At 41.9% G+C, this 19159-nt stretch overlaps 1 protein-coding gene across 4 annotated transcripts in view; it reads right to left on the bottom strand.

The window, feature by feature from the left end:
- ppp1r13bb (protein phosphatase 1, regulatory subunit 13Bb) overlaps positions 1-13388 on the bottom strand; it is an 86306-nt gene extending 72918 nt beyond the window's left edge. Inside the window, exons 1-2 of one of the 4 annotated variants that reach the window (XM_071370408.1) lie at positions 13012-13388; positions 12040-12220 (exon numbers count right to left, since the gene is read on the bottom strand). In XM_071370408.1, coding sequence (XP_071226509.1) covers positions 12040-12048 — 9 coding nt within the window. In that variant the 5' untranslated portion in view covers positions 12049-12220; positions 13012-13388. The remainder of the gene's footprint in view (positions 1-12039; positions 12221-13011) is intronic. The other 3 variants (XM_071370410.1, XM_071370411.1, XM_071370409.1) reach the window with 3 other exon arrangements.
- Positions 13389-19159: the final 5771 nt, after the last annotated feature.

Below are 19159 nucleotides of genomic sequence, written 5' to 3'. Positions count from 1 at the left end.
TATCGCGGGACTTTGTGTGAAATTACCTCCCCAGTCAGCATATATTGTGTATTGGCATTCATATTGCACGGTACAGCTTTACCTACGGATTGGGGATCAATGAAATGGGGTATCAGTCTACGAAATACCCAAGATATTTTTCCCCAACGTCCTCCTCAGTTAACAGACTCAAACACATCCACGCAGTATGGTTTTTCCTCATGAATAGTGTTCAATACACATGGGACAATAAATGTGGCTCAATTCACAGTTGTTTCAGAGTCCCGCAATAAGAGCTACAACGCTAATGTTCTCTGGGTGTTACTGAGTAGACTGATCCCCCATGTCATTGATCCACAATCCATAGATAAGGCTGTACAATGAAATAAGTATGCCCTCAATGCAATTCTAAAGTATAATACATCCATTGTGATATCAACAGATGTCAAATTTACACATTTTCTTTTGTTGATTTTATATAACATTCCAACCTCGTTTAGCATGATCTATTCAATTATGGCATAATTCTACTATTTGTATTAATTTGCATCACTGTCAAGGACATACTTTTATTTTGAAGGCTAACCACAAAGTCCACTATTGCGGCTAATCCTTATTGTGGCTAGCTTCACATAGATGGGTACAACCACCATTAATTAAATAAGAACTGCCTTATAAATTAGGGTTATTTTAGATGATTACACCTAGCTAGCTGGCTAACTATAGCTACTGAAACAGATGAAGTCGTTTTGCTATGTTTTTGGGGAAGAACATTGTTTGCTTCCATGAGCTAGCTAGCTTTTTTTTTATGACCAGCACAGTAGACAACTTTACCAGCATCATAGCATACGTATCAATGAATCGCTGTGACATGAAATACAAGTGAGTGTAATAACTACGTTAAAAAATCTAGTAACACGTTAAATTATTATGTGACGTGCAGTCATATTCAGGTCCTGATTGGTCAACAAGCTTATTTAACACGCAAAATACCCAACCGGCGTTCCATAGTATGGGAAATCCTGGTTGAGAATGAAACGACTGATCAAATGAACAACAAAACAGCACAGCAAGTAAATGAAAGAAATAGGTTTTGATTATGTTTTACTGATAATGGAGACATACGTAAATGCCAACAAAATTACTTTTTGGCCAGTGTGGTGTGTGTAACCCTTATTTAACGTCCATGTGTGTGTTAACTATTTAACTGTACTAGAATGCTTAAAAGGCAGCAAAACATTTTAATACCGGTTTTCGGTATCGTTATTTTTGGCAAGGAAAATATTGGATATCGGTATCGGCCAAAAATGTCATATCGGTGCATCACTACTCTCAAGCTTTGTCAGGTTGGATGGGGAGAGTCGCTGCACAGATATTTTCAGTTCTTTCCAGAGATTTTCGATCAGGTTCAAGTTCGGGTTCTGGCAGGGCCACTCAAGGACATACAAAGACTTGTTCTGAAGCCACTCCTGCGTTGTCTTGGCTGGGTGCTCAGGGTCGTTGTCCTGTTGAAAGGTGAACCTTCGCCCCAGTCTGAGGTACTGAGCAGTTTTTTTTTGTTTTTTTTTTATCAAGGATCTCTGTACTTTGCTCTGTTCATCTTTCTCTCAATCCTGACTAGTCTCCCAGTCCCTGCCGCTGAAAAACCTCCCCACCTTCTCCCCCGATTGCTCAGTTTGGCCGAGCGGCCTGCTCTAGGAAGTCTTGGTGGTTCCAAATTTCTTCCATTTAAGAATGATGGGAGTCCACGGTGTTCTTGTGGACCTTCAAAGCTTTAGAAATGTTTTGGTATCCTTCCCGAGACCTGTGGCTCGACATAATCCTGTCTCGGAGCTCTACGGACAATTCCTTCTACCTCATGGCTTGGTTTTTGCTCTGACAAACTGTCAACTGTGGGACCTTATCTAGACAGGTGTATGCCTTTCCAAATCAGGTTCAATCAATTGAATTTACCACAGGTGGACTCCAATCCAGTTGTAGAAACATCTGAAGGATGATCAATGGAAACAGGATGCACCTGAGCTGAAATTCAATTATTTTTGCCCTGAATACTTCAGGGATCTGTTTATTTAGGGGGGCAAAAATAATAATAATAATTTGCTTTGTCATTATGGGGTATTGCGTGTAGAAGGATTAAATAAATAAAAATCCTCATCAATTGTAGAATAAGGCTGTAACGTAACAAAATGTGGAAAAGGTCAAGGGGTCTGAATACTTTCCGAATGCACTGTATATGTGGCAAATAGAGATGGGCAAAGATATTAGAATATCCGGACATCAGTATTTGATTACTTGCGAGAGTATTCATTTAAGAAAAGAAAAAGGCCTATTAACAATGAAAAAGCTGTCTAAAATAAAATGAGTTATGTGACAAGGCTACAAGGATAGACCATTACATTCAACATTTTAATAAAACACTGGCAGTTATGAGTGCGCCCCATAAAAGAAAAAGACGTAGCGAACACACTTGTGTAGCTTGTTGTCATTGCCGGTCAATCAATGCGCCACTACAGTCAGAGGCTCCATGTGTAGGAAGTTAAGTTGGTGATTTCTAATCAATGCAAAATATAATAAAAATGTACCAAATGAAGTTGAATAAATGAGAAGGGGTAGGCTACAATGATCAACCAACAGGTAGGTTGTTGTTTAATATTAATGGATTGGCTGTAGACAACCACAAAACCCAAATTTGCTATATCGTAAAAATAAACAAAAAAATAGCTTTTTGATCTTAATTTAAGATTAGGAATAATGTTAGCAGTGTGGTTAAGGTTAGGTTTCAAATCAGATTTTAAGAAGAGAAATTATAGAAATAGGCGGGCTTTAGACATTATGACTGTGGCAGTGGTAACTAGTGACAACCCAAAGACGGGTAGTGCAGCAAAATAACCTCAATTAGCCCTCCTGCCTATGCTGTCTGACAAAAATCCCTATTTTAGTAGTTCTTCAAAGTAAATAAGGCATAGTTTGTATTCAGCAGTAATAAAAGTATAAATCTTAGATCATGTACTGTATTTTCAGGTATATACCTCACAAAGCCTTCTATCCCTTCGATCAGGCGTTCGGACAAGCACACGCGAAATGGATTATGATCATTGTAGTGTATAAACTATGTTGAATATTGACCTGTTGGAAACTACAATGCAGTCTAGCTCCACAGTGCTGTGTAGAGCCATCAAAAATGATGATCTGACGATGATGATGATGCACTGACTACCGAATTTGATAATCAATCTGGCCTTCTCTAACCCAGCTCACTAATACATTACGTTAACTAATTAGAGCCAAATCAACTAATTAATTCCAAACTGAATTCTCAAATTGCAATCCAAAAACAGCAATTGTCGTAGAAATATCCTTCAAAATGTTGATTTCTTCTTACACTGTGAAATTAATGACATCATGAGAATGGCTGCAAGTGTTCAGATAACGCATGAATACTTATTCAAAAAATTAAGACTTAAAATAAGGTTTGTGTTTCATGTAGACTTTGGCGTGACGTTTTGATTAGAGGTCGACCGATTAATCAACTAAAATCATAATCGGTCGACCTCTAGTTTTGATAACCATGTAATTCTCTCGAATAAGATGACTTATCAATATATTCGGCACTCTTTACTCCGATTCGAAAATGCTAATTAGCATCAGAGTATACATCATGCCAGAGTAAGCCTACACGAAACACAGACCTTATTTTAAGTGTTTCTAAAATCCCCTACGGGAAAAATGAATGGTGGGGAAATTATTGGAACGATTTCCCTGTTTAACCGCTAGGTTATGCGTATTATGACTCATACTTTGGAATTATCTACCAATATCGCAGTAAAAGGCCAATATCGGCTGATAATGTCAGTGAACCGATATATCGGTCGGGCCCCTAAACTAATACTTTGAAACTGACAATGACCAAAACAATTCTCCCTTATCCATTGTTACTTACATGAAATGGACAAAAGACACCCGCTCACCCTTCCAAACTCCAGAAAGTACAGATGAAATTCAGTACAAAAACAGGACAGCCCTCTCGCACACATCGTGCCATTCAAAACACACCAACATTCAAATAGGCTACTACACCCCCCCCATCTCAGATAGATACATAAACACCAACAAACTCCAGTCTCTCCTTTTCTCTCACCTAAATCACTCAAGTCTATTACTCCAGGACAGCCTGCCCCCTTCAATGGGTGTACGAGTGAGAGACAGAGTGGGTGTGTTTTTGTTTGTTTGCGAGCACATGAGTGTGATGGACTGGAAGGGCGGCTGAGGCTCCCTGAGAGCGCCCTGTCCTGTTCCACCGGGGAGCAATTCGTCTGACCTGCTAAATTTACCCCCAGGGGGCATGACAGGCACAGAGAGTTAACACATTTATCCACTGCCAAGGCTGGGCTGGCCAGCAAAACCTTCATCCATCCCGTTAGCAGATTGCCGATTTCTCTCTGGCAGCATTTTCTCCTCAATAACCTGAGGATTTGGGAGTCTGTGCTCCCCATCTACAATGCTGGGTCTGACTAAATAGGCCTAAAATGTTAGATGGCAACAGTGGGGTGGATAAACCTATCCAATCATTAAGCTTATCATCAGTGCTCATGAGAGATGAAATGCAGATTGAAAGCCATTTCCTAAATATTGCACACCGCGCAAAGCATTTGTGCAAATGCAGGAGAAACCATAAACCTGACCTTTGACCACCTGCTGTACAGTGAGGGCACTAGGTCCTCACACACCCTACAGTCATGTATGCATGCATGCATGTCACTGTCTAGGCAGATTGCCAGCAGCCCATGGACAGTTTAGTTTTCTTCACCATTGGAGTCCTAGCACGAGACAACATTCTAGGTCATGTTACCCCTCTGATAGACTCGCATGGCAAGACTCTCCCACACAACGCCAAAAGGTGTGTCTGTAGCTTGCAGGTGTAGGGAAAATTGGTAGGTCACACACAATCTCCTGTGTGATAGGGAAAATAAAATATCTCTTCCCACCCTACGTTCTTCAGAAGTTCATGGAAATATATCAACCTTGTCAAAACACAGGGTTTGTAAATGTGCTTTGCTAACTAGCGTACCTTCGATAACGTCAAAAGTTTGATACAACGTAGGCTACATTTTTCATATCACCCCCACTCGCGGCAGCAGTATGTTGACCTTAGAATGTCCCAACTGCCAAGCACGGCGATATCACAATCGAACAGCCATAACAAACCAAGTTTCCATCCACAGTTGTTATGCGAGTAAAGTCACATCACATCACATTATTTTTTATTTTTTTTACGGAAACAGGACATTTTGGTACAATTTTATAAGTGCTGTTATAGAATGTATTAGTCGACATGGTGGGATCTTTTTGTGCCTGTAAAATTAATTAAGCAAGAAATGGAGGTGGAAACACCTTAATGCGCAAATAATGATATAACAACCACCATATCGAAGTAAACTTGGATTCACGTGATTATTTGGTGTGTGTTGTCCTCCCACTACAACTTGGGAAATGCAGTTTAAGGCTACAGATGAAATAGTCATGATGAACTTCACAAGGGCACGGTGATCTTGATGCTCCTTTCCAATAAATATTGAGGGTCTTATGATGATCGATGCTTGAGTTGCGTTTGACAAATAAAAACACTCTCCCTTTTATCCATAATAGTCACATCATGTAGACTAGTCCACCGCACATCTGCAAGCTTTTGGCTAGAGCACACGTGCAAAGACCAGAGTAGGCATATTTGCTATTTAACGCAACAGTTTGTGACAACAACAAAAAAACGGTAGAGTTGAAAACGCAATGGAAACACATTTAACTTTCAATGTTTATTTGGTACATGAAAACTTCAGCGAAAAAGTACATTTTGTGTGCACTGTCACCACGCACTGATTTTAATCTGCAACAAGTCAGTTTGGTGAAAGACACCACTGGTGGGAAAATACGCATGTTTTCTATATGCAGATTTTTTTTTATATTTGCATGATAATCTGCCGCCAATTGGATGTAAAACATGATACTACGGCTGAAGAAAAAAAAGAACCATGAAGAGCAGAGCAGGTCTTTCTGTTCTCTTCAAAATTAGCCCCATGGAATGTCTCTGTAGGGTAGGGTGCTAGTGACTGTGGAGAGGGGGGGTACATGAAACACAGCATGGGTAAAGCAGCCTTCCCCATGAGAGCCTAACCTCATGCTGAACCCAAAGCCACACCGTTAGAAGGGGTCAGAAGTTCAACTACCCAATATTTATCTACTCCACTCTAACCTCTTTCCTCGGCTTTTAAAGTACAGTCAATTATATCAGTGTGGGCCTGGTTTCAATGGTTTTGCATTAAGTTTGTTTTGTAGTGCATTAATTTTACATACAGTACGAGTCAAACGTTTGGACACCTACTCATTCAAGGGTTTTTCAGAATTTTTACTATTTTCTACATTGTGGAATAATAGTGAAGACATCAACTATGAAATACCACATATGGAAACATGAGGTAACCAAAAAAGTGTTGAACAAATCAAAATATATTTGAGATGCTTCAAAGTAGCCACCCTATGCCTTGACAGCTTTGCACACACTTGGCATTCTCTCAACCAGCTTCACCTGGAATGCTTTTCCAACAGTTTTGAAGGAGTTCCCACATATGCTGAGCACTTGTTGGCTGCTTTTCCTTCACTCTGTTGTCCAACTCATCCCAAACCATCTCAATTGGGTTGAGGTTGGGTGATTGTGGAAGCCAGGTCATCTGATGCAGCACTCCATCACTCCCCTTCTTGGTCAAATAGCCCTTAAAACCTCTTGACGCTAGGGGTCAGATTTTTTATAATTTTTTTAAAATAACGTTCCCAAGGTAAACGGACTATTTCTCAGGTCCAGATCGTAGAATATGCATATAATTTACAGATTAGGATAGAAAACACTCCAAAGTTTCCAAAACTGTCAAAATATTGTCTGTGAGTATAACAAAACTGATTCTGCAGGCGAAAACCTGAGACAATCTAACCCGGAAGTGATTTTATTTTTATTTTATTGTATCTGTGTTACCTGGCCTGTCTTTCTTCCATTTAAAGGGGTATCAACCAGATTCCTTTTCCAGTGGCTTCCTCAGGCTGTGACCAGGCTTTAGACATAGTTTCAGGCATTTATTTTGAAAAATGAGCGAGATTTTTCAAAAGTAGTCAGGTGTCCTCTGATTAGTTCCTGCGCGCGAGAGGGTAGCTCTCCATTTTCTTTTTCTCTCTTATTGAATAGGTTACGGTCAGGTTGAAATATTATCGATTATGTTTGTTAAAAACAACCTGAGGATTGATTATAAAAAACATTTGACATGTTTCTACGACCATTACGGATACATTTTGGAATTTTCGTCAAACGGAACGAGGCTTTGGTTTTCTAAACATAACGCGCAACCCAAATGGCGTTTTTTTGTTATAAAAGTAATATAAAAGAAAAACAAATGATAGTCCCACTAAGCGCAGACCAGATGGGATGGCTTTTGGCTGCAGAATTCTGTGGTAGCCATGCTGGTTAAGTGTGCCTTGAATTCTAAATAAATCACAGACAGTGTCACCAGCAAAGCACCCCCACACCATCACACTTTCTCCTCCATGCTTCCCGGTGGGAAACAAACATGCGGAGATCATCCGCTCATAAAGACACAGCGGTTGTAACCAGAAATAACCAATTTGGACCAGACCAAAGGACAAATTTCCACCGATCAAATGTCTATTGCTCGTGTTTCTTGGCCCAAGCAAGTCTCATCATTTTATTGGTGTCCTTAAGTAGTGGTTCCTTTGCAGCAATTTGACCATGAAGGCCTGATTTATGCAGTCTCCTCTGAACAGTTGATGTTGAGATGTGTTACTTGAACTCTGTGAAGCATTAATTTTGGCTGCAATCTGAGGTGCAGTTAACTCTAATTTATCCTCTGCAGCAGAGGTAACTCTGGGTCTTCCTTACCTGTGGCGGTCTTCATGAGAGCCAGTTTCATCATAGCGCTTGATGGTTTTTGCGACTGCACTTGAAGAAAATGTCAAAGTTCTTGAAATTGTCTGGATTGACTGACCTTCATGTCTTAAGGTAATGATGGACTGTCGTTTCTCTGCTAATTTGAACTGTTCTTGCCATAATATGGACTTGGTCTTTTACCAAATAGGGCTATCTTTTGTATACTACCCCTACCTTGTCACAACACAACTGACTCAAACTCATTAAGGACAGTAATTCCACAAATTAACTTTTAACAAGGCACACCTGTTTATTGGAAAGCATTCGAGGTGACTACCTTATTAAGCTGGTTGAGAGAATGCCAAGAGTGTGCAAAGATGTCATCAAAGCAAAGTGTGGCTACTTTGAAGAATCTCAAATATGGAATATATTTAGATTTGTTTAACACTTTTTTGGTTACATGATTCCATATTAGAGGTCGACCGATTAATCGGAATGGCCGATTAATTAGGGCCGATTTCAAGTTTTCATTACAATCGGAAATCGGTATATTTGGACACCGATTTGGCCAATTATTTTTTTATTTTTTTATTTTTTTACACCTTTATTTAACTAGGCAAGTCAGATTAAAAACACATTCTTATTTTCAATGGCGGCCTATGAACGATGGGTTAACTGCCTCGTTCAGGGGCAGAACGACAGATTTTCACCTTGTCACCTCGGGGGATTCAATCTTGCAACCTTACAGTTAACTAGTCCAACGCTCTCATTGCACTCCACGAGGAGACTGCCTGTTACGCGAATGCAGTAAGCCAAGGTAAGTTGCTAGCTAGCATTAAACTTATCTTATAAAAAACAATCATAATCACTAGTTAACTACACATGGTTGATGATATTACTAGTTTATCTAGAGTGTCCTGCGTTGCATATAATTGATGCGGTGCGTATCGTTGCTCCAATGTGTACCTAACCATAAACATCAATGCCTTTCTTAAAGTCAATACACAGAAGTATATATTTTTAAACCTGCATATTTAGCTCAAATAAATCCAGGTTAGCAGGCAATATTAACCAGGTGAAATTGTGTAACTTCTCTTGCGTTCATTGCACGCAGAGTCAGTGTATATGCAACAATTTGGGCGCCTAATTTGCCAGAATTTTACATAACTATGACATAACATTGAAGGTTGTGCAATGTAACAGGAATATTTAGACTAATGGATGCCACCCCTTAGATAATATACGGAACGGTTACGTATTTCACTGAAAGAATAAACGTCTTGTTTTCGAGATGATAGGTTCCGGATTCGACCATATTAATGACCTAAGGCTCGTATTTCTGTGTGTTATTATGTTATAACTAAGTCTATGATTTGATAGAGCAGTCTGACTGAGCGGTGGTAGACAGCAGCAGGCTCGTAAGCATTCATTCAAACAGCACTTTCGTGCGTTTTGCCAGCAGCTCTTCGTTGTGCGTCAAGCATTGCGCTGTTTATGACTTCAAGCCTATCAACTCCCGAGATTAGGCTCGTGTAACCGATGTGAAATGGCTAGCTAGTTAGCGGGGTGCGAGCTAATAGCGTTTCAAACGTCACTTGCTCTGAGAATTGGAGTGGTTGTTCCCCTTGCTCTGCATGGTTAACGCTGCTTCGAGGGTGGATGTTGTCGTTGTGTTCCGGGTTCGAGCCCAGGGAGGAGCGAGGAGAGGGACGGAAGCTATACTGTTACACTGACAATACTAAAGTGCCTATAAGAACATCCAATAGTCAAATGTTAATGAAATACAAATGGTATAGAGAAATAGTCCTATAATAACTACAACCTAAAACTTCTTACCTGGGAATATTAAAGACTCATGTTAAAAGGAACCACCAGCTCTCATATGTTCTCATGTTCTGAGCAAGGAACTTAAACGTTAGCTTTCTTACATGGCACATATTGCACTTTTACTTTCTTCTCCAACACTTTGTTAATGCATTATTTAAACCAAATTGAACATGTTTCATTATTTATTTGAGGCTAAATTGATTTGATTGATGTATTATATTAAGTTAAAATAAAAGTGTTCATTCAGTATTGTTGTAATTGCCATTATTACAAATAAATAAAAATAAAAAATGTAATCGATTAATCGGTATCGGCTTTTTTGGTCCTCCAATAAATCGGTATCGGCGTTGAAAAATCATAATCGGTCGACGTCTATTCCATATGTGTTATTTCATAGTTTTGGTGTCATCACTATTATTCTACAATGTAGAAAATAGTACAAAATAAAGAAACACCCTGGAATTATTAGGTGTGTCCAAACGTTTGACTGGTACTGTATAATCCTTTGCTTTTTCATAAGTCAGTGGAGCCTTCACAAAAGTTAGGCTATTCAAAAACTCTTAAAAGGGGTAGCCTAACACCCATTCCAAAGTCACAAATGAATTAACAGCCATGATGCATAACTAGGCTAATTGTCACCATTGCAAACCAGTGCAGGGTGACAAAGAGCTCACTAGAAAAAATAATTTTTTTAAAGGGATAGACAAATGAGCTGGGACAGATATGAGGGAACATAGTGTGAAGACCGGTGGGGCATGGATTTGAACACATGCAGAGAGGGGATTGTTTGAGTGCAGAGGGCAGCGCCTTTAACCCTAAATGCTCAACCAACCTCAGGCACTAATGTAATCCTTCTTAAAAGGAAATGAACAGTGCCACACAGCACTTAAACCCCTGTGGATTTTCTGAAAATCTACTAATCTCATTAGATCCCCAAATGGGCAGCAGGCTTGGCGGAATATTGTCAGTGCGCTGCCCCTCCCACATTGTTCACTAAGATTATCCCAACTTTCTTTAATGTAATCACATTTTTAAATGGTATTCCCAGACACTTGCAGAGGTGATAATTTAATTCACTGGTGCGTACATGCACTTGCCATTAGACATAATATTACTTTCCAACTGCAATTGTTGCTTTGGGGTTTCACTAGCCAAAGCATTCGAACAAGCGGCATAGCTAAAGCTTGTGGTCGAGTTGATGGTTCATTGACAATATGGTAAAACAATGTTCAACCAACCTTAAAATTGGTGATACTTCATTTATTCTAAATTTTGAAGGCACCAGTGTCTTATTAACAACTGTTTACAGTTGCAGGTGGAACTCCAAAAACCAGAGGATGTTCACAAAAATATGAAATCTACTTTTTGCACCGCGTGAAGAGGTTTCTCGCCATCTTAGCTGACAAACATCTCATATTTCCTAACATCTTTGCTGGAACTAGTCATTTCTAAGCAACGTGGCTACGGCCACATGTAGAAGAATGCACAGCATTACACAATGCTACCAAAACACAAAAATGTATTTAATTATTTCTGAACATTCCCTGGTTATCGGGGTTCCACCTGCAACTGGACATTGGTGCAATTCAAAAATCAAGAATTATGGAAGTATCGCCAAGGTAGGTAGAAAAGTGTTCACCTATCTATAATCCATCCTACACTAGAACACCATATGGAAGAAGTAGCCATACAAGGATCTAACTAGAGCTGTGGTTTCATGAGCCAGTGGTCTAGTTGGAACAATGCTTCAAATATTTGAGAAGGGATGCAAGAACTTAGTGGGTTTTCAACAACAACACATTTGGCAGGAGAAGTTCTGCCCCCATTTATTTTCAACGAGAGGAGGGCACGTGGAGAAATATTGGGGGATTGTGGAAAGGTGAGCGGTGAGAACCCTGCTAGCAGAGTGGTAGAATAAGTTGAGCTCTACTCTGCACATTTCAAGCGAAACGTTATCAAAACCCACTGTTTCAAGCACGTATCATCTTCCTGGTAACATACACTTCTCACAGAGTTTGACTGAGGCAACAGTTACAGATGGAATCCGCATTAAGGGAAACAGAACCACTGTCCGCCCCAGCACCTTTGTTATTGTTTTGCGGATGAAAATTAGGTGATGTGTGTCTAGTAAAAAACCATTGCAATACATATTCTGCTGTTCTATCGAACGCATGCAATGATGTCCCGTAATGTAATATCCCAATCGTTAGTGGCAGATTCACCATTAAGGATCCCAGCTTTAATGCCTCCATGTTCCCTTTGTGAAGTGTCGAACGACAAGCATAACATGTACATTCACCAACACTCACCGGCATCATATTGGCGGCTCTGTCTGTCAGAACGACGGGGGCATCAAATCAACAATGTCGAACTTGGAAAGGGTTTATTCGATGTCTTCTAGCTATCTGCTAACGATATCCAAAGTTATGGCTGGAGATTCTGCCCAGTAGCGCCAACAGTTCAGTGATGAGGGCCAGCCCAGGCCTCTTCCTATGCAATGCAATATAAAACGGATATGAGCTAATTAACTGTTACAGTAACTAGATACCTATCCAACTAACGCTAGTTAACTAACTGCATACAGACTATGTGGCAGGCAGTGAGACGTAACGTTGTTAGGCCGAGTGGGTCAGAGCTCAGGTATTCTAACGTTACGGTAAACACTGACATCAACTCATCAACACTTGGGCCTGGATCGAACCTTATATTGATGATGAATACCAAACATTGACACTACGGTTGCCCTTACTATATAACTAGAGAGTTATCCACGTTAATGTTTCAATGGTTACTTTAACATTGTACTGTAAGTAGTTAACTATTCATAGGCTAGGTAGCTAGCTAACGTTAGCTAGTTAGTAGTGTCATACCATCAGTATAATTTGGTCAGTGTGGAACTTGGCTAGCTAGCCAATTAGACAGTTAGCTAAAGTAAGGCCCTCAGCAAGACCTAACTATCTAGCTAACGTTACCTAGCTGCTGCTAGTTCTGTCATGCTAGCTAACGTAACGTTCGTTGCCAATTGTTTGTATCGTAGTTTTAACTGAAATTTTAGGAGCGTTGGGTAGCGCTTAGCTAACGTTAGCACCTAGTTTTTGAATGTCAAACATGATTAACGTTAGTCTTGTTCAGGTGGATTGTTTACTAGCTAACGTTAGTGAATAGCTAGTCTAACTTAGGTCGCGAGATAACGTTAACTAGCTAGCTAATCAGCTGATGAAACGATAGCTAGCAAGTAACGTTAGCTAGCTACTGAAATAAACAACAAAAGCGTTACTTACAGATGTCAGAGACAATTCCTGTTCATTCTTGGTCGTCGTAGCCTATCGCGAGTGATTCAGGCCTAATGAAGCTACTGATACCTCTCACCAAGTAACCTAAAGTACTAGAACCATAAGATGCGGTCAAAGATCTTTACAACTAACCCAAGATAGACCAGAGTGAATCCTAGTGTGCAGAACAGGCAAGGAGGTGGGAAGAGCCAAACACTTCTTCTTCTTCGATGAGGTTTAACGGCGGTTGGCATCCAATAAATATTGCATTATCGCCACATACTAGACTGGAGTACAACTCCCTTATACTTTGCTTGAAAAAAATGATTAACCCATTAACCCAACCATCTAACACAGGGGTGGGCAAACTTTTTGGCTCAAAGGCCACATCAGGATTTTCAAATTCAACGGAGGAACACAGTTTTGGGCGGACCAATTGTTTGTTAAAAGCAATTTGTGGGGGCCTCCCGAGTGGCGCAGCGGTCTAAGGCACTGCATTGCAGTGTTTGAGATGTCACTACAGACCCGGGTTCAATCCCAGGCTGTGTCATAGCTGGCCTTGACTGGGAGACCAATGAGGCAGTGCACAATTGGCGCAGCATCCTCCTGGTCAGGAGAGGGTTTGGCAGGCTGAGATTTCCTTGTCCCATCGCTCTGTGGTGGGCTGGGTGCATGCATGCTGACACAGTCGCCAGGTGTACGGTGTTTCCTCTGACATATTGGTGTGGCTGGCTTCCAGGTTAAGCGGGCAGTGCGGCTTGGCTTGTGTTTCGGAGGACACACAGCTCTCAACCTTCGCCTCTCCCGAGTCCGTACGGGAGTTGCAGCGATGGGACAGTTGGATACCACGAAAAAGGGGTAAAAATTTTTTTTTTTAAATGTAATGTCTCGCGGGCCGGATTGAAGTGTCTGCCCAGCGGGCCAGATACAGCAAGAAGGTGGGCAGAGCCAAGCACGAGCTATCAAGAGGCTATTGGTGCATTCTAGCATGTATTTGCATATTTCCATTAGGGTGGGAGGAGCTAAATGTGAATGTGAATGGAATAAATAGAATGGAAACACTTCTCCCACCAGCCTCCACTGGTGTGTGTATTTGCGTGTGTGCAATAACTCAATTTGCCCTTGCACTCCTTCTAAACAACGCCATTTTTAGAAACTTTGGCAAAAGTTAAAGTCTACAAAACTTTGTCCACTCCGTTCGTAACAGATTGTAGTTTTGGAGAAAAAAAAACTGTATTGAGATCAAATGTTCCATTGATGAGAACATTTGCTGAGTGTCGGCCAAAATCCATCTCTTACTGCCGAACACTCGGCTTCCTCTCACAACCATATTTGATCCCACACCAGCAGCTGGGTGGAAGGGACACTATTGTTCAAAACACCTTGTACCTCTTCTACAATAAAATCTCATACACCCAAGTACTTCTCTGTAGCTGCCACCACCACAACATTTATCCTCTGTGATTTACATTCCATTCCTGCGGTACAGTTGACAAGCATGAACGCCAAAAAAACAATCTTACTGAAGCCCATGTTATTCCTACCACTCTCTATTGGCCTCGGGCCTACTCACAGGGATCCATCTAGTATCCTTAACCCTGGACCTATCTTCCTCTTTTACATTTTTTTATCCTTTATTTAACTAGCCAAGTCAGTTAAGAACAAATTCTTATTACAATGACGGCCTACCCCGGCCAAACCCAAACAACGCTGAGCCAATCATGGCCGGATGTGATACAGCCTGGATTCGAACCAGGGACTGTAGTGACGCCTCTTGCACTGAGATGCAGTGCCTTAGACTACTACTGCCTTTCTCTCACCGGACACTCAATCAATCAATCAAGTTTATTTTATATAGCCCTTCGTACATCAGCTAACATCTCGAAGTGCTGTACAGAAACCCAGCCTAAAACCCCAAACAGCAAGCAATGCAGGTGTAGAAGCACGGTGGCTAGGAAAAACTCCCTAGAAAGGCCAAAACCTAGGAAGAAACCTAGAGAGGAACCAGGCTATGAGGGGTGGCCAGTCCTCTTCTGGCTGTGCCGGGTGGAGATTATAACAGAACATGGCCAAGATGTTCAAAATGTTCATAAATGACAAGCATGGTCAAATAATAATCAGGAATAAATGTCAGTTGGCTTTTCATAGCCGATCATTAAGAGTTGAAAACAGCAGGTCTGGGACAGGTAGGGGTTCCATAACCGCAGGCAGAACAGTTGAAACTGGAACAGCAGCAAGGCCAGGTGGACTGGGGACGGCAAGGAGTCATCATGCCCGGTAGTCCTGACGTATGGTCCTAGGGCTCAGGTCCTCTGAGAGAGAGAAAGAAAGAGAGAAGGAGAGAATTAGAGAGAGCATACTTAAATTCACACAGGACACTGGATAAGACAGGAGAAGTACTCCAGATATAACCAACTGACCCTAGCCCCCCGACACATAAACTACTGCAGCATAAATACTGGAGGCTGAGACAGGAGACACTGTGGCCCCATTTACATTTACATTTAAGTCATTTAGCTGACGCTCTTATCCAGAGCGACTTACAAATTGGAAAGTTCATACATATTCATCCTGGTCCCCCCGTGGGGAATGAACTCACAACCCTGGCGTTGCAAGCGCCATGCTCTACCAACTGAGCCACACGGGACCACAGGAATCCGATGATCCGATGATACCCCCGGACAGGGCCAAACAGGAAGGATATAACCCCACCCACTTTGCCAAAGCACAGCCCCCGCACCACTAGAGGGATATCTTCATCCACCAACTTACAATCCTGAGACAAGGCCGAGTATAGCCCACACAGATCTCCACCACAGCACAAACCAAGGGGGGGGCGCCAACCCAGACAGGAAGATCACGTCAGTAACTCAACCCACTCAAGTGACGCACCCCTCCTAGGGACGGCATGAAAGAGCACCAGTAAGCCAGTGACTTAGCCCCTGTAATAGGGTTAGAGGCAGAGAATCCCAGTGGAGACACCTTTGATCTCCAGCACCATGGGTACCTCTACAGTTAACACACACAACTTTTTCCAGCAATACTACACATTCCTTTGTCTCATGTCCTCCTGCACACTTCTCACATCTGGGAATTTCCCTCCTACACTGCTGACACATGACAATAAGCTTGACACCTAAAACACCGTAATGGATTTGGGACAAAAGCTCTCACAGTATAACTGATCCTAACTTGACTTTATCTGTTAAAGACTGCATCAAAACTTCTCTGTTTCACCACGCTCTCCAATGGGTCTGTGTCGCACCAAAACGGCAGGCGTCATAGACACCGGGAATCTTCAACTTCAGTTGACCACTCCAGTTGACCACTCCTTAACGCCACTCCAGTTATCACTCTTTTCAACAGTGCCCTGATCCGGAGAGGAAAGCAAGTCACAGTTCTTGACCCAATTTGCGTGGTGCGTGCAGCTCCCTCTAGACGGCAGTAACTCCAGAAATCTACACTTCAAGTCACTTTCACCAACCCAACATTCCCCAACCTCTTCTCAACCAAATCTGACACTACATGGATCAGCCAGAAGGCAAGGATCCATTCTCTCCAAAAATCTCAGTCCCACTTTTTCATCATCAAACTCGGCGGTCTTCACCGCATCTGCCACTGCAGTTAATTCATCCTGACTCTCATCACGTTCAATTTCCTTCTGTAGCTCTTCCAAAAGTTATTTGTAATACATCATTCCATATTTACTCAAAACATGTTCCACTTTTCCTTTTTTTCCTGTTCGCTATATTCTCCTTCATCAGATCTTCCAGAAGGCTTGTGCTATCCCCCCCCTCAATATTTACATATAATACAGTATGTTCCACTTTTCTCATTTTTTTCCCTTTCCGCCAACTTACACCCAACAGCTCTGTTCACAACCAACATGCTACTGTGCATGCACTCTATTGCGCACCTGACTCAGTGAGCTATCCCATCGCCATCTCACCAGCCCCTAACCCCTCTCCAAGTTTAGCTGGAATTCAGCCTTAAGGAATTGAGAAATAGGATCGGTTGACCTCACAGCCTCCCTATTCATCTATTCCTCTTATCTAGCTCTGTTTCCACCTATTGTTCTGGCGTGTGAGTTCATTACACTTGGTAGAAAAATTTCCCTACCAACTGACCCTACACCCATTTAAAAAATGGATGGGACACTATCTCTTAACACAGTTTGTAACTCTTCTGCAGTAAATCTCGTACACCCACATACTTCTCTGCAGCTGCCACCACCACAGGTATTTTCTGTGATTTATGTTCCATTTCGGCAGTACAGTTGATAACCAAGGCTATGAACGCTAAGAATTCAACCTTACTGAAGTACATGTTATTCATATCACTCTCTATTGCCTACTCACAGGGATTCTCTTAGGCTCATTCACCCTGGACCCATCTGCCTCTACTACTCTTTTCAGTGCCTCAGCATACAACAACTTCTATACTACTCTGATCCTGCCAACCTCAACCTGCCTTCTCTCATCGGACACTTATGATCTTCAGCACCATGGGTACCCATACAGTTAACATACACAACCTCTTCCACCGGTACTACATAATCCCACCTACACACTTCTCACATCTACGAATCTCCCTCCTGCACACAGCTACCTCATGACCATAAGCTTGACACCTAAAACACAGTAATGGGTTAGGGATAAAAGCTAAAGACTCTGGGTAAAGACTCGGGGTAAAGACTCTGCATCAAAACTCAGCAGAACAGACAATGTCTTCTCTGTTTCACCACGCTCTCTACCAGGTCTGCGTCGCACAAAACGGTGGACATCACAGACACTGGGAATTTTCACTTCAATTGCTCCTCTTCAACACTTAACGCCACCCCAGTTATCACTCCTTTCAATGGCGTCCTGCTCCGGAGAGCAAAGCAAGTCACAGTACCTGTCCCTAGGCGTTTGGTACGAAGCGCCCACTCCCTCTGGATGGTAGAAACACAAATAATCACTGCAAGTCCTCTTCGAGTTACTTTTACCAACTCAACAGTCCCACACCTCTTCTCCACCTAACCTGACACCACATATGGATCCGCCAGAAGGAAAGGATCCATTCTCTCCAAAAATCTCACTCCCACTGGGCCAGAATCCTCTTTGTCATCATCAGGACGAGGCTCAATCTCGGCGGTCTTGACTGCACCTGCCACAACAGGTAACTCATCACCACTCTTGTCAGTTGTAGATTTTAATCAAAAGGGAACTATAACGCTCTCCCAGAAGCTTGGCTGGTGCATAGTGGTATGTTGCCTTCTTCCACCTTTTGCCTTTCTGTTTTCCTGGCACGCTGGATTCCCTTCCTTTGTCTTCTTCCCACCCATCCTCACTCTCAAAAGGTGTAGTGGTAAATGTTGCCTTCCATATTTTAATTCTCTCTTTTCCTGCCATCTTCCTCTAATCAGCCTCACCCAACTTTCTTATTTTTCAATGTTATTATTGTGGTCCGCAAATAAGAGTTAGAGGTGCACGTCGCCATCTACTCTACGGGTGGTAAACTATAGAAAAAATATCCATTGTATGGAAAAAGGTGGAAAAACTGACATCATACAAAAATAGACATAAAGAAAAACACCCCACTCCTTCAGTCACATTCCAATTCAAGTCACCTCCCTACACAGGCTCAGGGGCCTGTGAGGGCAGAACATCCTTTGACAGGATTTCTTGCAACGCCTCGGCTGTAAACTCACTGAGTCCCAAATTGTCAATGATTTCTTTGTTTGTGCTGTGCAGTTTATGAACATTGCAATAAATGCTACAAAATCCACATTTTTTACGTAATATATCAGAATCCCTTTATTGCTGCGAAACATTCACGGGTGCAGTCTCAATTACCATTGCATCTAAACCTCTAATAGTGAGCGACCCAGCTCTACGTATTCTACTGGTTTGTGACCCACTGACAACGACCCCGGTTAGAGGGGGAGAAGGCAGTCCAAAAGTTGACATACACAGGTGTCATACCCTGATCTGTTTCACCTGTCCTCATTATTTTCTCCATCCCCTCCAGATGTTGCTTGTTTTCCCCAGTGTATTTATCCCTGTGTTTCCTGTCTCTCTGTGCCAGTTCATCTTGTATGTTTAGTCAAGTCAACCAGCGTGTTTTTCCCGTACTCCTTTTGCTATTCTCCTTTTTCTAGTCCTCCCGGTTTTGA

The sequence above is a fragment of the Salvelinus alpinus genome, chromosome 27 (assembly GCF_045679555.1).
Source record: "Salvelinus alpinus chromosome 27, SLU_Salpinus.1, whole genome shotgun sequence".
Lineage (NCBI taxonomy): Eukaryota > Metazoa > Chordata > Actinopteri > Salmoniformes > Salmonidae > Salvelinus > Salvelinus alpinus.
This window is presented reverse-complemented; position numbering and strand designations above follow the sequence as displayed.